The sequence below is a fragment of the Marmota monax genome, unplaced genomic scaffold, assembly GCF_021218885.2.
Source record: "Marmota monax isolate L192 unplaced genomic scaffold, Marmota_monax_Labrador192_F-V1.1 WCK01_AAM20220418_F8-fsc00072, whole genome shotgun sequence".
Taxonomy (NCBI): Eukaryota; Metazoa; Chordata; class Mammalia; order Rodentia; family Sciuridae; genus Marmota; species Marmota monax.
The window spans coordinates 2,981,455-3,007,919 of record NW_026692356.1 but is presented as its reverse complement, the minus strand read 5'-3'; the positions used below and the strand labels follow the sequence as shown (position 1 = coordinate 3,007,919).

Here is a 26,465-nt window from a genome sequence, read left to right as displayed (position 1 = left end):
AAATGTCTTCTATGATGTAAAGAAGATTGGGAAACGCTAGGTTATGGCGGGTATAGATTCCGACCCCCAGTGCTTCTCTAGACCTACAAAGGGGAAGAATGCTGAAACCACAGCTTCTCGGATATGAAGCTAGCCAGCTCTTCCATGGCATCTCGGGCTGCAGGGGGAAAGGGCAAAGGGATTGATGGTAGAGCCTCTTCCCTACACCCAGCAGTTGATCCTGCTTCTGTTGGATCAGGGGGGTCACAATTGTTTCTGCTCAGGCCCTTGGTGTGCAGACCCTGGCTGAGTGAAGTGCGCCAAGCCACCAGCCAGCTCTTTCACTCCACATGTTGGGTTATTGCTGTTGCCCACAGGGAGGGTCATCAGCCAAATCAGTGCCTGACCTTTGTCCCTGGGTCCCTGAACTCAGTCCAGGAAGAGCCCAAGGCAGCCCCTTCTGAAGGCATGGCATAGCAACAAGGCTACTGAGAGTGCCAGGCTGGACCATGGACCAAGCATCCAGGGTACCCTGTGCAAGGAAAGGGGATCAGCTCCACCCCTGCTCCCATCCCACTGGTGTGGTCAGCCTGACCCACCTTTGAACAGAGACTTTTTGCTGACTTGGATACTGGGTGATTAGGGTTCAGCACCAGTTCTTTTGGTGAAAAAGGCAGCCCAGAGCCAGGTCCACGGTGTCCCTTGGCCATGGCTGCTGTTTGCTGGGCATTTTTGTCACTACTGGCTGCAAACTCCAAGGGCTCCCGCCACCTGCTGGGGAATGGGATGGAAATTGACTGAGCTGTGAGCCACTCATGTTTACTTCTTAGAGACTGATGACTTGTCCACACAGATCCAGGGCCTGACTCAGCTGACAGACTGTTTATTTGGGAGTTTATCAAACTTGGACATGGTTTTTCTGCTACTGACTGGCCCTGGAGCCTGGGCACCTTAGACTTGTGCTCCTTAGTTTGCCAAGAGCTGGGGTGTGATTCAGCAAGACCTTGCTTTACACGTGGCTCTCTGGGTTGCTGGCCATGTTTTCCTTCTTTCTTAAAGTAAAGGTACTGCTAATATGGCTGAGGAAGACTTAAATGCATTTGGTTAGCTTTAAAGTCCCAAGCACTGACTGTGGTTATTACATACTGCCAAGCTCAGTCAATAATTTAGGTCCCAGAATCCATTTTCAGTTAATACTTTATTCAGTAAAAATATTATTGGAAAATCTGTAAACAACAGCTGACAAACAGATACTGAAGCACAGTGACATGAGTTTCTGCCAATTCAAGGGTTGTCTTTCCTGGCTTAGTATCTGGCACAACTCCCTGCAAACTTGAAAATTTTAACACGGACAACATTTCTATGTGGAAAATATTAGATTACAGAACCCTAACAAGTATGTAGTTTTGGCCAAACCCTGTAACAAATGAAAAATGGATACTATTTGTGAGATAAAAAGTTAAATATGCCTTAATTATTGTTCTGTTATGCAAAAATCCTAAGTTATTCCTCACTACTGCTTCAACAGTTTGCTATTCCATCTTCCTAGAATGCTCTTCCACACTCTGCATGGCAGGCTTATTCTCATCCTGATTCCTGTATAACTTCTTAGATAGTTTCTCTCATCATCCTGCAAGTGGCTTCCCTTGATGAGTCTTGTCATCACCTTGCTTCTGTGCTCAGTAGCATTATTGGGTTTACTTATTAATGGTTAATTGTCTATTTCTTCCACTGCAAAACAGGGCCTTTTGTCTTATTTTTATTGTTCTGGCTCTAGTTCTTAGTACTGCTTTTTTTTTGGTGGGGGTGGGGGGGTTGAACCAGGAATTGAACTCTGGGGCACTCAACCACTGAGCCACATCCCCAGCCCTATTTTGTATTTTATTTAGAGACAGGGTCTCCCTGAGTTGCTTAGCACCTCACTTTTGCTGAGGCTGGCTTTGAACTGTCGATCCTCCTGCTTCCGCCTCCTGAGCCACTGGGATTATAGGCGTGCACCACTGCACCCAGCTCAGTACTACTCTTTGACACATAGTTAGTCCTCAAGAGCAGAATCATTGAATGAGATAATAAATTTTAAAACTATCATTTGCTAATCTTTTAAAAATTGGAAGCTACTAAGAAAAGATAGTCACCTAAATCTCACCAAACATGACTTTTATTCCTTTTTACTGGCAAGATTTTTAGCCTGTTAATAACATGCTACTTTTTAAATTTTTAAAATTTCAAACTTATATTTAAATTGATAAGTAAAATTGCATACATCACATGCAACATCTTGTTTTGAAATTACGTATATATTGTGGTAGGGCTAAATGAAGTTAACCTGCATTACCTATTTTCTGTAGTGAGAACACAAAATCTACTCTTCAAAAACTCTATTCTTGGGGCTGGGATGGTGGCTCAGTGGTAGAGTGCTCGCCTAGCCTGGGCGGGACCCCGGTTTGATCCTCAGCACCACATAAAAATAAAGGCATTGTGTTGTGTCCATCTACACCTAAAAAATAAATATTAAAAAAAAACTCTATTCTTCTAGCAATTTCAGATGTATATTGTGATTGCGTGTATTCACCATAACGTACAACAGATCTCTTGAGCTTAGTATTCCTACCTGAAACTTTATATCCTTTGACCAACATGCCCCCACATCCCACCCTCCCTCCCCTACCCCCTGGTGTTAGCCATTCTGACAGGTGTAGGTGATGAGTCATGATTTCCTCCTTGAGGACTTTGCTAATACACCTATCGGACACTTATGTCATTTTGGAGAAATGTTAATTCAGGTCCTTTGTCATATTTCCATCAAGCTGTTTTGCTGCTGAGTTTAAGTTCTTTATATATTTTTTTATGTTAACCCATTATGGGACATGACACAGGGTTTGTGAATATTTTCTTGCATCCCATAGCTTTCCTCTTTAGCCTACTGATTTTGTTGGTCTTGCAGAAGGTTTTTAGTTTGATGTAATCCGATTTTGCCTATTTTTGCTTTGTTGCCTGTGCTTCAAATTAAAAAATTCCTTGCCCAGACCAATGTTCTAGAGCTTTCCTTCTGTGAATTTTTCCAGTGGTTTATTTTTTTTTTAACAGTTTCAAGTGTTATAGTTAAGATTCTAATCCATTCTGAATTGATTTAAAAAAATAGTGTAAGATGAGGGTCTAATTTCATTCTTTGTGGATATTCATTTCCCAGCACCATTTATTGAAGAGACTATCCTTTCCCTGGACTGTGTTCTTGGCATTAATGTAATAAATAAATTGAATGTTGGTGTGGATTTACTTCTGGACTGTCTTTGGTTAGCCTGGTTCAATGTGTCTATTCTTATTCCACGCTGGGTTTTATTTATTTATTTTGGTAGCTGTAGATGGACAGCATGTCTTTATTTTATTTACTTATTTTTATGGGGTGCTGGGTTTGAACCCAGGGCCTCACATGTACTATGCAAGCACTCTGCCACTGAGCTACAACCCCAGCCCTATTCCATGCTATTTTGATTACTACATCTTTGTTGTATATTTTGAAGTCAGATAATGTGATGCCTTGAGCTATGTGCTCACAAAATAGCCTTGGCTATTTGGGATCTTTTGTAATTTTATACACATTTTAGGATTTTTTTCTATCTTGGTGAAAAATTTCACTGGAATTTTGATAGGGATTGCATTAAATCTGTGGGTCGTTTTAGCTAGTATGAACATTATAACAATATTGCATTCTTCTAGTTCATGACCATATGCATTTGTGTCATCTGCAGTTTCTTTCATCAATATTTTCAATAGTTTTCACTGTAGAGATGTTTCACCTCTTCTGTTAAATCTGTTCCTAAGAATTTTTATTCTTATAGCCATTATAAATGGGACTGCGTTCTTGATTTCTTTTTCAGAAAATTTGTTAGTGTGTAGAAACACTCCTGAGTTTATCTATTGATGTTATATCCTGAAACTTCACTGAATTCATTTATTTTTTGTGTGTGTTTGAGGGTTTTCTATCTATAATAAGATCATGTTGTTGCAAACAAGAACCATTTAACTTTTTCTTTTCCAATTCATAGGACTTTTCTTTCTCTTGCCTAACTGCCTAACTGCTCTAGCCAGGACTTCCAGCACACTGTTGAATTGGGAGACTTGAGGGTCTTGTCTTGATTTTTTACCTTAGAGGAAAAACACCTCTTCACCATTGAGCATGATATTACCTGTGGTTTGTCACGTAGTTTTTATTGTATTGGCACCATTCTTCCTATACCTAATTTATTGAGTGTTTTTTTTTTTTATCATGAAAGGATGTTGAAATTATCAATGCTTTTTCTTTGTGGGTTGAGACCATCATAGGTTTCTGTCCTCCATTCCATTCATGTGCTATACTTCATTTATGGATTTGTCTAAGTTAAACCATGCTCACATCCAGGGATAAATCCCACTTGATCATGGTGTTGAAATGGGTTTGCTAGTATTTCTGCTAAGAATTTTTGTATCTATTTTCATCAGAAATTTTGGCATGTACTTTTCTTTTTCTGTAGTGTCCTCGTCTAGCTTTTGTATCAGGGGAATACTGTAAAATGAGTTTGGAAGGATTCCCTCTTATTCAATTTTTGGAAGTGTTTTAAGAAGGACTGAGGTTTGTTTTTTAAATGTTTGGTAGAATTCAGCAGTGAAGCCATTTGGTCCTAGGCATTTCTCTGATGGGAGACTTTTTACCACTGATTCAGTCTCCTACCTTATGACTCATCTCTTCAGAGTTCCTTCCTTCACTTCTTTTCTCTCTCTTTCTTTCTCCTGCTGTGCCCACCCCAACCCTGTGCCCTAGATTTTCTATGTCTTCATGATTTAGTCTTGGTAGGTGATATGTGTTTAGGAATTTGTCCCTTTCTTCTAGATGTCCAATTTGTTGGCATATAATTGTTTGTATGAGTCTTTTGTGATTCCTTTGTATTTCTGTAGTGTCTCTTCTGATTTCTTCTCCTCCTTTATTTATGGTTTTAATTGAGTATTTTTTTCTTAGTCTAGCAAAAGTTTTATCAATCTTCTTTATCTTTAAAAAAAATACCCCAAATCTTAGTTTCATTGATATTTTATATTTTTCTAGTCTCTCTTTCATGTATTTCTTCTCTGATCTTTATTTCCATCATTTTTCTTGCTGTTAGGGTAAAGTTAGATTGCTTATTTGGGATTTGTGTGTGTGTGTGTGTTGCTGGGGATTGAACCTAGGGCATTGTGTATATGAGGCAACACTCTACTAGCTGAGTGGGATTTTTTTTTTTTTTTGATGTGGGAATTCACTGCTATAAATGTCCTTCTTGGAACTGATTTTGTTATATCCCATAAGTTTTGATATATTGTTTCCATATTTGTTTTATCTCAAGATATTTTTTCATTTCCTTTAAAAGTTCTTCTTTAAACTTCTGTATACTCAGGAGCATGTGATTTTTCTGAAATTACTCCCATTACTTATTTCTAGTTTCATACCATTTGTGGCTGGAAAAGATACTTGATATGATTTCAGTCTTCTAAATTTGTGAAGACTTGTGGCCTAACACATCCATCCTGTAGAATATGCCATGTGAACTTGAGAAGAATGTGTATTCTGCTGCTCTTGAATAGTTCAATATATTTCCATTTGGTCATTAAGTTCCAAGTTTTCAATTCTGATTATTTCAATGAAATTAATACATGTGCATTAAAACAGGTTAGAAATCATAACCTATAACTTTTATATTAATAAATTCTGATATATAATTATGATATGTACTATATTTAAGTTTTCATAGGTGTTCCACATTTAGAACAATGGCATAAAATGGGTTAAGCCTAATGTTATCTTACTGATTTTTCTATTTGGATAGTACGTCCATTGCTCAAAGTAGGATATTGCATCTCATTGTGTTGCATACAAATCAAATTTATTAATATTTGCTTTATATTAAGTGCTCTGTTGGGCACCTATATAGTTACAATAGTATATCTTGGTGGATTGATCCCTTTGTTACTATATAATAACAGTTTTTAACTTAAAATCTATTTTATTTCAGTATAGCTATCTCTGCTCTGTTTTGGTTTCTATTTGTATAAAATATCTTTATCCATTCCTTCACTTTTAACTTTAAAAGTGAAATGTTCTCACAGGTAAAGTTATGTAGGCAACTTATAATTGGGTCTTTTCTTGTTTAAGATCCATTCAACCACTGGAATGGATTATGTCTTTTTTTTTTTAAGTTTTTTTTTTCCTTAGTTGTTGTAGGACACAATACCTTTGTTTTATTTGTTTATTTATATGTGGTGCTGAGGATGGAACCCAGTGCTTCACATATGCTAGGCACATGCTCTACCACTGAGCTACAACTCCAGCCCTGGATTGTGTCTTTTAATAAGAGAATTTGATGCCTTTATATTTGAGGTAATTATTGATAGGTAAGGCATCTTATCACTTCCATTGTTTCTTCATTGTTTTCTGGTATTGTTTCCTCCTTTCTTGATAATTTCCTTTGTAGTTAGATGATTTTTCTCAAGGGTATTTTTTTATTCCTTTGGGTATCTATGATAGCTTTCTGCTTTGTGGTTACCATTAGGCTTACATCAAATATCCTATAGTTACAATAGGTTATTTTACACTAATAACTGATCCCATTTAAAAAAAATCTATAGTTTAGTCCACCCCACCCCACATTTTGTTTTTATCTTTTTATGCAGTGACTCTCTTAAGAGATTATGGCAGCTATTGTTTTTTAATAGTTTTATCTTTTTTAACCTTCATACTAAAGATAAGTACCACATTACATATCAGAGTATTCTGAATTTGTGTACTTATTTTTACTAGTGAGTTTTATACCTTTATGTTTTCATGTTACTAATTAATGTCCTATTCTTTCCGCATGGAGAAACTCCATTAGCATTTTTGCAAGACAGATTTGCTGATGAACCCCTCAGAATTTATTTCCCTGGGAAAGTCTTTATTTCTTCTTCATATCTGCAGATAGCTTTGCCGGATATAGTATTTCTGGTTAGCAGGTGTTTGTTTGTTTGTTTTTTTGTTTGTTTTGTCTTTTGCTTTAGCAGTTGGAATGTATCATTCCACTTTCTCCTGGCTTATGAAGTTTCTGTTGAGAAATCTGCTCTATTATTGGAAGTCCCTAATTTGTGATTTGTTTTTCTCTTGCTGCTCTCAGGATCCTGTTTGTCTTTGATTTGGATTGAATCTGATTGGAGACTTTTGACTTTCCTTTACCTGAATATTTGTATCTTTATCCAAATCGCTTTCTTATTATTTCTTTAAATAACCTTCATATTCTTTTCTCTTTTCCTTCTTGAGCTCCTATAACTAAAATTTTGCTTTCTTCATGTGAGCCCATACATTCAGAAAGCTTTTTTCATTCCTTTTCAATCTCCACATAACATTGGAGATTGAAATAACATCCAATATTTATTACATCTTTGTAATAACATCTTTGAGCTCAGATTCTTTCTTCTGCTTGATCAATTTTGCTTTTGATTTTCTCTTGCATTTTTCATTCCATTCACTGTATTTTTCAGCTCCAGAAATTTTTAGTCATTTTAATCTCTCAGTTCATTTGTTTTGGTCCTTTATTGTTTTCCTGATTCACTGACTTGTTTTCATATACTTTCTTGAAGTTTGATCAGCTTCCTTAAAGCAATTATTTCAAATTCTTTGTCAGGTAGTTCATACCATCTCTTTGGGATCAGTTACCAGTGCTTCATTTGGTTTGTTTGTTTGTTTGTTTGGGTTTTTTTTTTTTTTTTGGTGTTTATATGCTTTCCCAATTGTTCTAGATCCTTATAGGGTATGTGTTCTGAACAGCTGAGGAAGTGGGGACTTAGTACAGTCTTTGAAGACTGGTTTTTGTCTGGGGAAGTCCTTCACTTGGCTCTACTAGACTGGATGTTAACTGGGTCCATGGAGGGCTGTGTTAGTCAGAGTTCTCTAGAGGAATCAAATAAACAGGAAGTATGACGAGAAAAGGGGGAATTTTTAGGTTGTCTTATACAACCTGAAGTGGAAAGGTGAATCTCTACCCTTTCACCAAGCTCTAGCAGCACAGTGTAATGTTTGTAATATAAAACTATCTTATTTCTCTGATACACTTATGAAGTTGTTTCTGTTCATGGAGAGTAGTTCAAATTGATGTTTCTGTGAGTGAGACAAGTACTGGAGAGTCCTGTTCTGTAATTTGCTGATGTTTGTCTCTTAAAACACAGTGATTTTAGGGTGTGTGTGTGTTTTTTTTTTCTTTTTGTGAATTTTGGTTTTAAAACTTCCATTGCCAGGGTATGTGGGGGCCCGGGGATGCAGGGGACAGAACTGGCCATGGCATCAGTAGAGGTGGAGGATTGGAGCCCCTCAAGGTCCAGACTTCCCGTAGGTCGGGGCAGTTGCAACCTTTGAACGCAACATACATTCAGAGACTGCTCAGGAAGCTGTGGTCAGTGTGTGGCCACCTGTACTATTGGCCCTATCTTCCTTAGGGGCTGAAAACATAGCCAGAGCAGCAAGAGTGCCCAATGTGCAAAGCTAGCATCAGCAGAGAGAAGGTTGTCCTGCTTTATGGACGAGGGAGCCAGAAGCCCCAGGATCCCAGATTGGAAACTCCACCTCACCCCCAGGGCCAGCAACCTGCTCCAGAGAACAGGGGTTTTCACTTCTCATTGGGTGTTGGTGCTTTTCCCTATGGCACCAACTGTCTTCAATGCTCGTGAGCCTTTCTGCAGGGACGCAGGAGTGGATCTGGGACAGGGTCACCCGGCCTCCAGCTGGCAGAATTCCCTCTTCCTGTTTCTCGCCATCTTCTCCTTTTTCTGGCTGCTCTGTATTTGAGCTGTCTCCTTCCTGCCCACCTCCAGCCAGAGGAGGCTCAGTACTGGGGGGTCCCTTCCTTATTTCTGGAACACCATTCCCTGACCCCTCCATTTCCATTGGCTGAGGCCAACCCTGGCCACTTTCCAGGAGGGAATGGGAAGGAGCAGGGACATCTGTGCATAGGATGAGAGACCTGCCTCTGAACTCTCACTACCTTGCTGGGAAGTAACTAGCTCCCAGCCCTGGGGCAGGAGGCCAGATTGAAAAGAGGGCCCATTTCTTCTCTCCCCTAATCTTTTGCTTCCCCTGATTTTTTGATTTGAGGTTGAAAGGTGGAGAAGGTTCCCTCTGACTTTTCTCCATTCCTCCTCTTGTTGATTGAATTTTTCTCTCCCCAGTGCCTAATATGAGTTCTGACTCTAAATACTCCCCCCACTACCTCCTTTATTAAAATTTCAATAGAAAAGGTAAAATGTTTTAAAAAAAAACTTCCATTGCATAAAATAGCCGAGGTGTTGCATTAGTTTAATGGCTACAACAATTTCATCTAAGATTATTTCTTAATTTACTTAACCATACACTTTCTACAGGACTCTCAAGCTGTTCTTAAATTTTATACTATTTTAAGTAATGTTAAATATTTCAAAACACCACATTTTTCTGTATCAAAATTATTTCTTTAGGACTGATACTGGAAAACAAAATTACTAGAAGAAAATGTCTTAGTATTTTGGTTTGTCACCAATTATTTTTCTAAAAATTTCACGCTGACTTAAGGTTTTATTTTTCATATTTATATCTTTGAATTGCCTCTAATTGGGTATAAGGCATGAAGCAAGCATATAAGTCAAACTCTTCCGAACAGAAAATCAATTGTTCACCCATATTGTAGTAAATACTCCTGCACTTCCCATGCACTGGTATTGCCTCTGTCTTTAGGAGTTAGACTAAGGTCTGATATATCAGACCAAGGTCTAATATGGCCAACTTTGTCCTAGTCAGCTATGGGTTAATATTACCAACACCATATGGCTTTTATTAGTTATATAACATGATAGGATTTTTTTCCCAAAAATATCTTGGCTAAAATTCTTAAAGTACAGAAGGATTCCATAAAGATCTTAAAATATACTAAGAAACCTGTATCGTTCCATACATATTTTGAATGGATTAAAAACCACATAGTATTTGATTATTACAAAGTTAAACTTTAAAAATTAATTCAAAAGTATGTGCTTCTGTGATCAGTTTCCCTGCCCATTATTTTTTCTTAAATACACTCTTGGTTCTTTCTTTTATTCCTAGTCAGGGAATAAAGCCATGAAATTTTATGTTTCATTATGGCTTTAACCTATAAAAGTTGCATTTTCCTCTCCTCTCATTATCTATGTAGAAAAATATGCACAGATGTTCTCTAGGGGGATAAACAAGGATGATCACTGCAGATTGAAAAAAAAGGAACAACTTTAATGTCTATCAAACCTATTGGATGCTATCTGCAATTAAAAAGATGAAAAGGGAAAGATCTCCAAGTGGGAAGAAGAAACCCATCAAGTTTTTGAACTAGTCATATAAATAATACCATTCATGGAAAAAAAAAACATAACTAAGTTTTAAAGGTGCCTGTATACGTGTGTGAAGTCCTAGTCAGAGGTCTGGAAAGGTTTTTACTGTTAATGTATGAGTTTGTCAGTTTTATGTCACTGGGACAAAATACTTGAGAAAATAAAGGAGGAAAGATTTTGGCTCACAGTTTGGGGGGTTTCAGTCCATGGGTGCTTTGTCCCATGGCTGTGGGCTTATGGTGAGGCAGAGCATCATGATGGAGAGCACATAGCAGAGCTGGTCACATATGGTGGCTGAGAAGCACAGTAGGAGGTCACAAGGGTCCCATGATACTCCTCAAGGGCATGTCTACATCCCTCCTAATAGGTCCCACTATTTTTTTTTAAGAGAGAGAGAGAATTTTTTAATATTTATTTTTTAGTTCTCAGTGGACACAACATCTTTATTTTTATGTGGTGCTGAGGATCAAATCCAGAGCCCCATGCATGCCAGGCGAGCACGTTACCACTTGAGCCACATCCCCAGCCCCTAGGTCCCACTTTCTAAGGGTTGCACCATTTCCCAATAGCAGTATGGGCTGGTGTCTGAGCCTTCAGCATATGGCCTTTGGGGTACATTGCAGATCCAAGCCATAATAACAATGGTTGTCTCTGGGGAGGACCCAGGACTCAGAGAGAGTAAAGGAAGCTGTGGTTTTACTTGTAACACTTACACAGTGTATTCACACATGCTTAAGATATTACTCATTCCTAAGAACACAAATTTAAGTGTCGTCGTCTTTGGAGAGATTGTCAGCTCTTGGGTTGCATTTCTCTTGCATTCGCCTGGGTGCCTTGCAGTTCTGTCTGTATACACTCAGCACACACTTGGTGCCCCACACAGTGCCATGGCATTAGCTTCCAGGGACATGTGCTGTGGCTAAGTCCTCATCCTGCATGAATCACAAAGACTTTGCAGTTCCAATTTTAGGTAAGAAAAGCTATACTCAGAAAAGGGAAAGTCTAGACAAGGGACAGGCAGCATCCAGGAGCCTGGTCATGAGTGGAACTGAGGCTTCCCAACCACAAGTCACAAATTCCATGCAGCTGGTCAGGAAGGATTCCCATCAGTATGTCCTGTCAAGTGAAAAAGGAACATCTGCTAAGCATGCTGAGGCATTGGGACATCATTTGTAGACAGTTCAGAGCTGTCTCCAGCTGGGAGAAGGGTGGTTATCTACCTAGGCAGAAAGCTCACTAGACTAGGGACCTTTGTGCTTCATGACAGCCTGGTGTTAGGTATCATTTATTGAGCATTTACTATATACTAGGCTAGTAGTTTTGGACATATTCCCTTTTAAATTCTGATGCTTAACCCAGATGGAAGTTTTTGCTTTTATCACTATTTATAGATTATAAAACTGAAGCTCTGAGAGTCACTTGCCTCAGACCACTTGAACTTGAAATCAGACCATCTGTCCTAAAAGGCTGTGTCCCTATGCTCATATCTCCGCAACAGGCCAAATGCTGGTGGGAACATTTGAGGTCTTAAAAGGAGAATAATTGACTTGCAGCCCATCTAAGATCATTCTTCTCAGTTACCAACCACCTCCTTATGACTCTCAAGAAAAACATGGGCAAACTACATGTTAAGATATTTGCCTGGGACATAGTGGCTTTAATCACCAAACAATAAAACTTAAAACCACCACTGCAGGTGACCGTCTTCTCATCTTCAGCCATAATCCCACTTGAGAGCAGTCCGGGTATTCAATTTAAAACAAATTAAGGACACAACTTGAGTGAGGAAGGACAGTCAGTCTGCTGAGCTTTTAAAAACTTAATGACTGTCAAATTCCACTGGAGTCTGAGAAGAGGTGACCTTTGGACTTGTAAACTTCATACATCCTCTGAAGCTGCAGCCCTTCTGTGCTGTTTGCCTGTCCCCAAGGCTGCCTGCATATGTCTGCCGTGAGGGTCAGCCAAGGCCCAGGGCCCTCTGACTGAACTTGAACCAGGTAGCCCTGCCCACTGCCAGCCTTCACTGACCAGTGAAAAAGCTTGGCCTTATCTTTTTTTAAAAAATATTTTTTTACTGTGATAAAATCCACATTGTATTGACCATCTTATCCATTCTCTGTGCAGTTCAGCAGTGTTAAATACATTCACACTATGATATGACCAACCTCCAAAACTTTTTCATCATGCAAAAATGTAACAATTATATATAGACCATAAAATGAACTGTCTTAATGGCTTGGGTAGGAGGACAGTTGACTGACATGAAGTGCATTCAGCTGTCACGCAATTGCCACCACCATCCACCTCCCAGGCCCTTTTCCTTGACTCCCTAAGCTTTTCCACCCCTGCTGATTCCTCCTAGCATCTGCTCAGCTTCTGCTTCCTTACAGATCAGCTTTTTCTTCCAGATTGTTCTTTACCTTCTTGTGAAAGTGCTGGGCTTGTGAATACAGCCTGCCGCCTGGCCTACCCACTCAGCACAGGCTCCAGCATCACCCCTGGCTTCCTGGGCCTCCTTCCAGTTCTGGTCCCAGCTTCTCTGTGTCTGGAGATGTTTCTCAGGTGTGCTGGCCAAGAACTTGCCCGCTGCCTTTCTTAGCAGATATATGTCCTTGACCAAACCTCACAGAGCCTATTTTTCTCTTCCACAAAAGTGGGTAACTGATGTCAGAGCCGCTGTGAGAACTAGGAGGTGCACAAGGGCTGGGCCCCCCCGAAGCCCATGTTGCATGCTACAGCACTCTGTTCCAGAAGCCGTCCTGACCGGCAGCCCTCCCTGCTTCCTTCTCTCCACAACGTCCTCTTCCACCCTCAATCCTCTACCCTGCGCTGCCTTCAGGCGGGAACCCAGGGAGCTCAAGTTGTCCCAGGATGTGGTACAGAGGAGGAGTCAGGCTTGCAGAACTCCTAACGAGCTTCGGTTTCTATCAAACCTCTTCCCTTTGGCTGGATCTGGCAGAAAATGCCGACTGAGATGTCATGTCTCATAGTTTGGAATGTGAAGAAAGAGACACTTGCTCAAGTGCCAATTGACAGCCTAGAGAGGGAGCCGGGGGCCTTCTGGTCTTGGGAAAACATCCTCCTGCCAAATGTTCAGTATACAAACTTACAACATCTTTCCTTTCCTGCCCCCTTGCCCTAGTGAGATAAGAAAGACAATCCCTTGCTGGATTTGAAGAATAAATCACTTATTTTAAAAGTCAGCTGGGGGAAGCACACCATCTGGATGCTTTGAAAGCCTCAGAACACAGGAAAGAAACTGGTTAGACAAAACCAGATTGGAAGAAAGTCCCACAGACTCCCCACCGGCCCACCATCTGTACGTCTATTCTTCTGGAAGGGAAAGTAATCTCTGGGTGATGTCCCCTGCTTGGGGAGCACATGCTGGTACACTTGCATCATGTTGCATGTCTGCTCAAAACTTCCAAAGGCAACTGGAAGCCGCCCTGAGAGAGTCTTGGTATTGCTGCTGTTTGGCAAGCACCTAAATTACAGGCACCTTGAACTTGTCTCACTGTTCCCTGAGCACACTCAAAACATCACTCCTGAGTCTTTATTCTGATGCTTCCCCCTGGCATAACCTCATTCCCACCAACTGAAATGCTCTCCTCTCCAGGGCCAATCTCTGATGCCACTTTCACCAAGCCATTCCTGAATCCCTCTGCCAGGTAATGCATCCCCTCTTGCCTCTCATGTCTCTGGAAATCTCTCTTTTTGCATTTATCCTGTAGAGGCAAGAATGAAAGCCAATTATGTTTTTCATAAAGTAAATGGATGGGTTTACTTCTGGAATATATATATATATATATATATATCAGTCATTTGTATACTATGTACCATGATAAGGTCTGCACTTGAAGTCACACTGGCCCCCTGTCTGGAACTTGCTGGGTTCTCTCAGTGAACCTCAGTCTGTTTTACAAGTCAATACTACTACTCCAAGCTCACAGGCTTTGGACGCAACTGCCTCTGCCATGTGTGTCTTTGCAAATGTTGATAAGGATCCTTGAACTCAGCAACTCACACTCCCAACTTGCATGGAATGGGTACACTTTGTAGGGAAAGTGGGAGACAGCGGATTAATGGAGCAGTGTGAGATTCATTTGTGAGCTCAGTTTTGTGCCTTGAAGGAGGCTGGTTTCAGGTGCTATAGAATTGTGCTGGCCTCAATTGCTGCTTTTAGCACCTGGTCTCCTTAGCATAGGCTATGCAGCCTTCTAAATGAAGCTCTCTGTTCTGAGGACCCATCTGAATTTCCCAGAAAGTAGTGGAGGAGACAAAAAGTAGGATATTTCATATTTCCAATCTGCCTTTCCACCACCTTGCCAGGGTGTGTTGGTGAAGGCACAGAGCCTAGCTGTGGGCTGCAACCACTTGTGAGCAGAAATGAGCTTTGTTATGCTTTAGGAAACCCTAGGCCTGTGGGTTGAAGGAGAAATCCTAGAATGCCTTTCGAAGTGAAAACTCATTGCCAAAACAGAATTTATAACAGTGTTGCCATGGCAGCCAATCTGTCACGTTTCACTTAGCCTAAGAATATCCAAACCCTGATGATTCTGAGAATAGCCTAAGTGGAACAGCCAGGTGCAAACTCCACAAGGGGCCTGGGGTTGAAATCCATTTTCCTGTTCTTAATCCATTGCCTTTCCACAGATCTCTGCAAATCCCCGACTTCTCATTCTGAATGTCATAAGGGAGCCGTGGGCTTTGAAACTGGAGTATCCACACTGCAACTTTTCTGTCCTGTGCATGAATATGTATGAGACTGTCTAAAATATGTGGTCACTTTGAGGTCTCATGAGCTAGGGGGGACGTGGTGAAGAATCTAAGAGGATAAAGTTGAGTAGCTAGAGATTTTCAGTGAAGACTTGGCAGTTTTGTAAGATGGGAGGTAGACATGGCAGGCGTGAGCAGCACTCAGATAATACTGAGCACAGGTACATCCTGAAGTTCCAGAAACTTCTGTGTGTTGAACAGGAGGTGGCCACCAGTACTATTCAAGGGTGAAGGCAGGTTTGGGAGACAGGGGTATTCTCAGCGAAGCACATGGTACCAGCAGAATCCAATCAAGGAGCAAAAGACCTGGGGATTTCAGAGGGACACGGAACGAAGGGGCTGAGAATCCAGGCACTGGGAGAGCTGTCAGAGCGCCCCCACTGGCTTGTACTTGTGCCTCTTTGGCTTCTGTTCAATAGGCTGCCAATCTTAGTTTTAAAAAAAATTGTCCTTTTCCATCTTTAAAATCCTTTGTATCCCACTCATCAAGAATAGCTTCAACTAGGGATATAGCTTAGTTGGTAGAGTGTTTTCCTAGCATGCACAAGGCCCTGGGTTCAAACTCAGCACCACAAAGGAAAAGAAAAATCTAGACCTGTCAAGTTAACTTTTCTGAGGTCCTGTAAGACACCTTTCACCTGTGAAAGCAGAGCCTGAGCAAATTCTCCAGCAAGTTCATGTCTGCTTTCCCAAGAACACCCCCATGGCAAGTTACTCTGACCATGCCTGACATACACTCTATTTTATTTCCTTTGGTTTTTTTTTGGTAAGCTATTGTTATTTATATTTTTTTTGTTTATTTATTTTTATTTATATATGACAGAGGAGTGCATTACAATTCTTATTACACATAGAGAACAATTTTTCATATCTCTGGTTGGATACAAAGTATATTCACACCAATTCGTGTCTTCATACATGTACTTTGGATAATCATTTCTAACCCTATGCCCCCTCCCTTCCCCTCCACCCTATCTAGAGCACATCTATTCCTCCCATGCTCCCCCTCCCTGTCCCACTATGTATCAACCTCCTTATATAAGAGAAAACATTCGGCATTTGGTTTTTTGGGATTGGCTAACTTCACTTAGCATTATCTTCTCTAACTCCATCCATTGGCCTGCAAATGCAAGCACACTGTACTTTGCAATAGGTGGGTTTTCCTGTCCCAAAGGTAAACCCACATATGTATAAGGAGATGTAACAAGTGTGGTTTTGACTTTTGCCTCTGGAGTCACACAGAATAAATCCACTTCTTTTCCAAGGTAAGAGTACACAGCCAACCCATCTTCTCTAAGTCATCTCTGTCAACAGGGTAAATGCTCCTGGACAATTTCTCACATTTTCCCAGAAACTTTATGGTCTGAATCCACATCTCAAATTCTCCAGTCCATACTATTGTGCCCAGAGTCAAGTACTATGCTCAAGGGATAGGTGGACTAGGCTGCTATAGCTCAAACATTAAATATGAGGTCAAAAAAAAAAAACCAGGCAGGAAAAAAACTGTAAACTCCCACATGGCCAGCTTGCTAAGTGGGACAGGCCTTACGAGGCTCCAGAATCTGTAGGCACAGTGGGGTATTTGAGGTGCCATTCCTAAGAGGAGAGGCTGGGCCACAGCAGAGTTCAGGTGGCCACCTGATGACTCAGCTGGAGTGCAGGACAGGGCTCCAATACTGGATGAGGGGTAGGGTACTGGGCAAGGTGAAACAGCTACACCTTTAGGAGACTCCAAAGGAAAAATAGCACTTGTCCATGGTATAGTCTGACATATAGGCAGAGTTTAAAGGCAGCTGTGATTTAGCGTTGGTCTCTGCTCCATGTATGGGGTGGGAAGTGACATTGATAGCTGCTCTTGGGAGCCTTATTCAGGATGTATTGGATTTGTGTCCTGGGGAAAGCACTATATTCAAAGAATGTGGTGTAATTATGCTTCCCAGAATTCTACATCTATCCATACTGAGAGGGCTTCCTCTCCTTGTTGTGTATCCTGTTTTTCCAACAAGTCAAGAATAAAGGTCAAATAACAGTTGAGACAAATGGAAAACGGCAAAGAGCAAAATGGTAGACTAAACCCACTCATTACATATGAGTGGGCTAAACACTAATAAACAGCTTATCAAACTAGACACAAAGGCTGTTTATTTTCATAGACATGAACAGTTTGAAAGCAAAGGAATGGAAAAAAAAGATCATGTAAACACTGAGCAGAAGAAAGCTCAGAACAGGCGGCACAGACTTTGGGACATGGAGTATTACTAGGGATCACAGGACATTTTATGAGGACATTAATAAGTGTACTTATTATACTTCTAAAGATAAAAATACATGAAGAAAACTTAGGGAAAACTGTGGGCACTAGCATGATGAGTAAAACAGTACCCCCCAAAACAACTTAATGTATTTTAAGATTTTTAGCAGCAAAGAAAGGGCTCCCAAGTTTCTATTCCTCTTCACATCAGTCAGTGTGAAATGTGTTCACTCCTGTTTTTCATTTCCACCAAAGGTCTCTTAAAAAATATTTTTATGGAAATTTCCAAACATAAAACGATTAGTACAGTGAACTTCCATTATCGTCTGCTTTCAATAATTCCTAACATTTTTGCCTTGTTTCATCTCTCCATTTGCCCTTAACTATTTTTTGCTGAGTATTTTTAAGGAAATCCCAGATCGCACCTGTAGCTGATAAAGATATTTTAAAAAGCAAACAACTAATTTCACAGTTTAAATAACTGGTCCATATAGCTAATACCTATGCAAGTATACCATGGATCTGTTGGGATTTAATGGGGGAGAGGGGTTTGGGAGCCAATCCCCTGCAGATACCAATATCTGCAAATGCTCAAGCCTGACAGAGGACTTGTATATAACCAATGCACATTCTCCTTTATATTTTAAATCATCTCTAGATGACTTATACTACCTAAAACAAATGTTATGTAGATAGTTGTCCTATTGTCTAGGGAATAATGATTCTTTAAAATCTGCATATGTTCAGTTCAGATACAATTTTTTTTCTGAGTGTAATCTGTGATTTGTTGAATTTGCAAATGTATGGAACTTGAGGACACAGAAGTCTGACTGTATTTGGTTTGCTAAAATCGAGATTCAGATAAAGCCTACGTAATTGAATGATTGTTTCAGCTCCTAAGTCTCTTATAACAGCCCTCTTTCCTTTTTTCTTTAAAAAAAAAGTTGATTTCTTAATAGAAACTAGGTTATTTATGGTACAAAATGGCAAAAAAGAAAAGGTCTCCTTTTGACTTAACAGAGATCTCTACAAATGATCATAACCACCACATAAATAAAGAACAATAATATCGAAGCTTAGGAAGGAATTCTCTAATATATACTGTTTTAAAACACTCCAGAGGGATTGTGGCTCATTTCCTAATGAATACACTGATTCTATTTAAGCCAATTCAAACCATATTAGAATCCCATGGACCCCATTAGAATCATCTGGAACAGAAATTTTTTCCAATTCAAGTGAAATTCAATCTGCATTTCAAAAGCCCATACAAGATGTTCAGGTCCTATCAATCTCAAACACACACAATATTCAGAACAGGAACCGCAGTGGAGAAAGGTCTGTAAGAAATGAAGGTTGCCAAGTCTTAAGTAACTGTCTAATTTTCTTCCAACCTCAAGGCGATGCTGGGGCATATGGGAGATGTCAAGGAATGCAGGTGTGCACACCCAGGGCTGCAGCATGTTAAGACACAGCCAAGGAAATGGCAAAGCAACGCTGTCCAAATAAAACTTAATATAGACATACTCCGGGCTTAGAGGAGGTGCTGTGACAACCGTGGCCCATGGCATGTGAGGAAAGACAGCCAGTGCCACAGCGAGACATTCCAACATTTGTCTATACCAAATCCAGTCCTTGCTCTCTGAGAGCCCAGGAAGCCAAAATCTATTTAAAAAAAAAAAAAAAAAAAAAATCACAGGCATGGGAGAAAAGAACAGCATAAAGAAAACAGCAAAAGGAAAAGAAAGTTTGAAATGATGTTTTTTTTCCTCAGTTTTCTGTTAAATTTCCCTCCAGCCCTCTTCAGAATTATGATCCTTAGCATCCTTGGTAGGGAGATCAGTGAGATGAAGTGAACCATCTTCTTGCCTCTCGCGGGACTGCATTTAGCCACCAAATTTGTCTCTTAAATAAGAGGTTCAATACTCTCAGTGATCTTCCTTCTAGAATCCCTCTAAGAGGTGACTATTTAACACTGACTGCTGAGATATAATTTCATCCAAGTTGACTCATCTACCAGCCTGGCCAGTGCAGCCTCCCTACAGGAAGGGATTTTGCAGAGGAGCCTGGTGGGGTACAGTGTGAAGCCCGTGTGTCCTCGGTTCTCATCATTCCATCCCTGGAGCAGCAATTGTGGACTGTCGGTCCTCCTGCAGAGCCAGCTGAGGTCACAAGGGGCTCGTGTTCCATTGAAGGGGTTTACACACCAACATCCAAAGTGAGGGGACAGACAGGTCTCTATCACAGGATCATTATTATGAAAGTTACTTACCCCTGACCCCGTGGGAGAGGAAGGAGCAAATTTGGGGGCATCCAGATCACCTTAATTGCAGGTGAGGGACCAGGCCAACTGGGACTATCCGATTCACTAGACGAAGCTGAAGTTCAACATGAAAATAAATCACTGCTTCCCTGTCCATTTTACTTTTTGTGCCTGTCATGTTATATCATCTGTCCTTTAAGGTTACCAAAAAGGAGCAGGACTGCCTTCTCTCAGGGGCTGTGAGGTCTGGATGAAGAACTTCATGAGATGGCTACCTCTGCTCGAGAGGCTGTCACAGTGCTTGTGAAGCCCAAGTGCTTGGGTTGAGGGATGGCACCTTCCTACTCAGACACTAGATACAGACCCTGGGGAACAGAGTCCACTCTGCCTGTCTCGGCCATATGCTCACTCTCAGCCACACTGCAGGAAGGGATTTTGCAGAGGAGCCTGGTGGGCTACACTGTTGCTGACTGCATTATCCCCTCACCTTCAGCGACTCCCCAGGACCAGATTCCATCCCTGCTCCAAGCTCCATCAGGGTCCATCATGCCTCAAGGTCAAGTTCATCTAAGATTCCGAGCTGGTGAACTTTACTTCTTGAGATGATTCTTTTTAAGATGGGAGTAATGGTGCTAGTGTGATGGAACTCGGTGGGGCAGGGTGATGTCAAATGTAAAAATGTAAAGCATTACATGAAAATGTAAGAATCACAAGTTAAGAATGAGGTGGCCGTGGGGCAAGGTAACATTTGGAGCGCACAAGAAGAGAAAAGCCAGAATGACAAAGAATTTTCTGTTTCATATCTGGCCACTAAAAATGTTCTTTTGTAATTACATGAAGGTAAAAGACATTAGAGGGAGGTCTGCAGAGAAAAAATAATAGTACAAGAACTTATATCTGATAATGGGAGATGATGAGTTGGGAGTTCCTTGGTTTTCCATCATTGCAGAGTCAGACTAGAAGTCCCGGTGTCAGCTAGCCCACGCTCTACACTCAATTTCCGCCAATCCATTTTCATCAAATAGGTCTCTAATCTTTTTTAAAAGCTGTCCAGGACAAGAGATTATAAAATAGTTTCTGCAGGAAATTGAGTAACATTTTTCAGTTCTTTTCTATTTGGTGATAATAAGTCACTGACTCGCCATGGGCAGCCCTCAAATCTGATGTATCTGTCACAAAAGTAATTTGCAGATGTTAAATAGGGCAATAAATAACATTTTCAAGGAATTATTAACTAATTTCTGTTAACTAATGTGGACTATGGAAAACGTTCTCTTTCCATGATTGGAATGAAAATTGCCCTTGATTCGTTAACATTTCTGTGGTTTAGCCAGATGGTAAAGACATGGAGGGGATATTATTTATAGTCTTCCTTGTGCAATGAACAACTGCCTCAGTAGACTGTGGTTGCTATCTCTGGGTTAACAGCCAACACCATGTTCTAGAGTGATGGTTCTCAACCCCTGGGGACATCTGACAGTGTTCAGAGATCTTTTTAGTTGTCATGACTTAGGGGATTATGCTCTTAGTATCAGAGAGTAAAGACCAGGGTTGCTACTAAACATTTCAATGCCCCAGACAGCCTCCATAACAAAGAATCGCCCATCCCCAGATGTCAATAATGCTGAGGTTGAGAAATCTATGCTGTTGAGGGTATTTGAAGCAAGAAGGACTTGTAAGAACAGGGATTCTGCGCAATGTGCTCATTCCAGGCTCTGGGCCAAGTATTACTCTTCATGGGGATGAGCACAAATGGATGTAAAACTCTGACAAGTGAGGGGCAGTCACAAACCGTTAGGAATGGTGGCCTATGTGTTCGTCTGCAGGAGTTCTTAATTGGGATCCTCCCCATCCAGAGGATCTGCGTCATTGGGTAGGAAAACATTACATCAAAAAAGAGTATATCCTAAATTCAAGAGCAGTTTTAGGTTCACAGTAAAAGTGAACAGAAAGTATAGAGAACTCCCATATACCCTGTGTGTGCACAAACTTACCCACTATGGCTAGCCCATTAGTTATGGTTGATGAATTGACATTGACTCCTCATCATTATCACCTAGAGCCCATAGTTCTACTAGAGCTCACTCATGGTGCTGTATCTTCTGTGGGTTTTGACAAATGTATAGTCAAAAACCTTAGTATCCATATTTTCACTGACCTAAAAATTTTCTACTCTGCCCATTCATTCCTCCCTTCCCACTACCCCTGGAAACTACTAATCTTTTTATTGTACCTACAGCTTTGCTTTTTCTAGAATGTCACAGAGATGCCATTCATCCATTGAAGGGTATCTCAGTTGTTTCCAGCTTTTATCAGTTATGAAAAAAAACTGCTATAAATATCAGTGTGCACATTTTTATATGAACATGAAAATTTTCAATTTAGGCAAATACCAAAGAGCCTGATTGCTGGATTATATGGTAAGAGTATGTTAAAAACTGCCAGAGGGTCTCCAAAGTGGCTATACCATTTTGCATTCCCACCAGCAATGAACTGGAGTTCCTGCTGTTGTAGAACCTCATCTGCACTTGGTGTTGTCAGTGTTCTGAATTTTGGCCATCCTAATTGGTGTTGTGGTAGCATCTCATTGCTACACTTGGCTTCCCTGATGGCATGTGAGGTTGAACATCTTTTTCATAAGGTAATTTACCAATAATATATCTTCTTGAGTTTTCTATTCAGGTCATTTGCCCATTTTAAAAGCAGGTTGTTCATTTTCCTATTGTAGAACTTTAAGGAAAGCAATTCTTTTTCAGATGTCTTTTGCAATGTGACTTGCATTCTCATTCTCTCGACATTATCTTTTGCAGAGTGGAGTTTTTAATTTTAATGAATTCCAGCTTATTTATTTCATGGATGCCTTTTGTTTAGCATCTCAAAAATCATTGCTATCTCCAAAGTCATAGATTTTCTCCTATTTTGTCATCTTCTAGAATTTTCAGAGTTCTGTGTGTTACATTTGGGTCTATTGAGTGAATTTTTGTAAAGGGTGGAAGGTTTGTCTAGAATTTTTTTTTTTTTTTTTGCATGTAGATATCCAGTTGTTGCAATGCCATTTGTTAATGATTATTTTTGCTCCAGTGAAGTGCTTTTGTTCCTTTGTCAAAAAACAAATTTGACCTTTGGATTCTTTGGAATCCAAATTCTAGGCTCTTTATTTTATTGATTTTTTTTGTTTGTTTGTTTTTTGGCCAATACCACATGCTCTTGATTACTGTTGTCTTACATTAAGACTTGAAGTTCAGGGCTCAGCGGTGGAGCACTTGCCTCGCACATGCGAGAGCTTGGGTTCGATCCTCAACACCACATAAAAATAAATAAGTGAAATAAATATTTTTTAAAAAGACTTGAAGTTCAGGTAGTGTCAGCCTTCTACCTTTGTTCTTATTCAATATTGTATGGGCTATTCTGGGTCTTTTGCCTGTTTATATAACCTGTAGAATCAGTTGGTCAATACCCACAAAATAACTTGCCTTATTGCAATTCCGTTGAACCTATATATCAAATTAGAAAAAAAAACACAGCATCCTAGCAATACTGAGTCTATCTATGAACATGGAATATTTCTCCATTTATTTCTTGATGTCAGACTTTTGTAGTATTCCTCAGGTATAATCTAACAAAATATATACAAGGTCTGAATATTGTATTTTGGGTGAATGTTAATTTAAATGAGAATGTTTTAATTTCATATCCTACTTGTTCCCTGCTAGTATATAGAAAAGTGGTTGATTTTTTATATATTAAATATATTAGGCAGTTTTGCTATAATCACTAATTTTAGGAGGTTTTTTTTTTTTTTTTTTTTTGTCTATTCCTTCAGATTTTCTACATAAGTCCTATCATCTGCAAAGTTCCATTTTCCTTCCCAATCTGTTTGCCTTTGGTTTCCTTTGCATGTCTTATTGATTAGCTGGGACTTCCAACATGATATTGAAAAGTAGCAATAACAGGAGACATCCTCCTCTTGTTCCCATTTGTAGAAGAAAAGCTTTGAGTTTGTCACCATTAAGTTTGATATCAGCTAAATATTTTCTGTTGATGTTCTTCATTGAAATAGACTTTTCCCTCTGTTCCAAGCTTACTATGAATTTTTATCATTAATGGGTGTGAATTTTTTTCAAATGCTTTTTCTGCATCTATTGCTACATTCATATGACTTTTTTTTTCTTCAGTCTGTTGATATGACAGATTACTTTTTAAAAAAAATATTAAACCAGCTCTGCATGCCTGGTATAAATCTCACTTGGTTGTGGTGTATAACTTTTTCTAAATTGTCAGATTTGAGTTGTAAGAGAATTATGTTGATTTTTGCATCTATGATCATGAGCAATAACAGTCTGTAGTTTTCTTGGTATGTCCCTGTCTGATTTTAGTATTGATGTAATCTTGGTGTTGTAGAACGACTTAGGAAGTGTTTTCTCAGCTTCTGTCTTCTAGAAGAGGTTTATAGAACTGGTATGATTTTGTCCTTAAATACTTAGAATATACCAGTGAACACATCTGGACCTGGTGCTTTGTATTTTGGGAGGTTTTTAATTTATTCAATTTCCTTAATATATATGACAATTCAGAGTATCTCTTCCTCTGAGTTTTGGCAGATTTTATCTTTCAAGAATTGGTCTAGGGCTCTGAGGTAGCACACTTGCCTGGCATGTGTGAGACACTGGGTTCCATTATCAGCACCACATATAAATACATAAAATAAAGGTCTATCAACAACTAAAAAATATATATTAAAAAAAAAGAGAATTGGTGATGTCTCCTCTTTCACTCCTGATATTGATTTATGTCCTCACTCTTTCCTTACTTACCAGGCTAGGGGCTTGCTAGTTTTTTGTGGTTGTTCTTTTGTTTTATTTTGTTTTTGAAAGAACCAGGTTTTGTTTCCAATTTCACTGATTTCTACTTCAGTTTTCATTATTTCTTTTCTTCTGCTGATTCGGATTGAATATGCCCTTTGTTTTCCTAGTTTCTAAAGATGGAATTTAGGTTATTATTGTAGGCATTTATTTTCTAATATATGCATTAAAGCTATTCATTTCCCCCTAAGTATTATTTTCCCTGCATCCAACAAATTAAAATACAATATAACAAAGTATTAAATTTCTTAGTTCAGAATAACACACAAGACAATGTTGCTTAATCTCCAGGTATTTGAGAAATTTTCACCTATTATTTGTTATTGCTAGTTTAATTCCATTTTGGTATGAGAACACACACCTTTAACACTTGTTAATGTGTGTTTCAGAGCACATTCTAGACCAATCTTGATAAATGTTACACATGGGCTTGAGAAGAACGCATAATCTGCTGTTTTGATCCACTTTAACAATCTGTCTTTTAGTTATAATAATTTACTAATGTTTTCTGTGACGTATAGTTCTTCCTATTTTTGTCTTCCATGCATTTTCTACCTTTTGTGTCATTGAGTGATTTATGATTTTGCTTTCTTCCTTAGCATACCAATTATACTTTTTAAACTTATTGGTTGCCCTAGAGTTGTTAACATGCATTGTCAAGCAATCCAAGTTCATTATACCGACTGGCAAGTATGAGTACCTTACAACAAAAGATTCCTAATCCCATATCTTGTATCACTGCTGTTGTTCATTTCACTTATAAGCTTAAGGCATGTGTAATTCAATATGTTGTTGCTATGACTTTGAACAAACTTATCTGTCAGATTAATTAAGAATAAGACCATTTTTATTGGACCTTCACTTATTCTCTGATGTGCATCCTTCATTTTGATCCAAGTTTCTGAGCTATAGTTTTCCATCCCTCCAAAATTCTTTTGACATTTCTTACAAGATACAAAAAAAATTTTGGTTCATTTGTGAAAGCCTATTTCTACTCCACTTTTGGCTGGATAATCCCACAGGACACAGAATTCCAGGTTCATGGCTTTTTTCTTTCATCACTTTATTTCACTCCATCCTCTTGGTTGCCATGGTTTATGAGAAGTTTGCTTTATTATCTTTGCTGTTCTATAGGTAAGGTGTTGTTTTGTTCCGACTTCAAGAGATTTTCTTTGATTATCTGAAGTTCAAATATGATATGCCCAGGAATAGTTTGACATTTATCCTGCCTGATGTTTCTCCAAACTTCCGTGTGTCTGTGATTTGGCATCTGACATTAACTTGGGGAAGTTCTTAGTCATTATTGCTTAAAATATTGCTTGTACTCCTTTCTCTGTTTCTTCTTCTGGTATTCCTATTACATATATGTTACATCTTTGTAGTTGCATAATTCTTGGATATTATTCCTTTCCTCCCCATCTTTCTTTTTTTTTTCCTTTGCTTTTCAGTTTTGGAAACTTCTATTGTCATTCTTTCCTCAGCCATGACTATGCCACCAATGATCCCACTAAAAGCCTTCTTCATTTCCATTAGTGATTTTGATTTCTACCATTTCTTTTTGAGTCTTTAAGATAATGTCTCTGTCTACATTATTCATCTGCTCTTGTATATCATCCAATATTCCATTAAAGCATATTATGTTTATTTAAAAAATTTCCTAGTCTTCTAAATCCAACATGCCTGCTCCCCATCTTTAAACTGTTTTTTGCCTTCCAATATGCTGTATGCATTTCCGGTGAAGGGTGGGCATGATATGCTGTGTAAAAAGAAGCTGTGATAGTATCAGGTGTGGTGCTCCACACCAGTAATCCCAAGTTCAAGGCCAGTGTGGGCAACTTAGTGAGACCCCGTCACAAAATAAAAAATAGGCTGGGTGTAACTCAGTGGAGGAGCACCCTGGGTTCAATCCCCATTATTGAAAGAAACATAAAACCCAGCCCCAGTAGTTGGACCTTAGGAGTGTAGTGGT

The 26,465-nt window shown here is 39.5% G+C and overlaps 1 protein-coding gene and 1 pseudogene across 2 annotated transcripts in view; one reads left to right on the top strand and one right to left on the bottom strand.

Moving 5' to 3' along the window:
• Positions 1-26,465, bottom strand: part of Ccdc3 (coiled-coil domain containing 3) — a 102,487-nt gene that overhangs the window by 9,751 nt on the left and 66,271 nt on the right. Inside the window, exon 3 of one of the 2 annotated variants that reach the window (XM_046442311.2) lies at positions 10,770-11,460. The exons of the other annotated variant lie outside the window; for it this stretch is intronic. Within the exon in view, the coding sequence (XP_046298267.1) occupies positions 11,347-11,460 (114 nt within the window). The 3' untranslated portion in view covers positions 10,770-11,346. Of the gene's footprint in view, positions 1-10,769; positions 11,461-26,465 lie in introns of those variants that run through there. 2 annotated transcript variants of the gene reach the window in all.
• Positions 8,291-8,813, top strand: LOC124091306 (E3 ubiquitin-protein ligase RNF5-like; annotated as a pseudogene).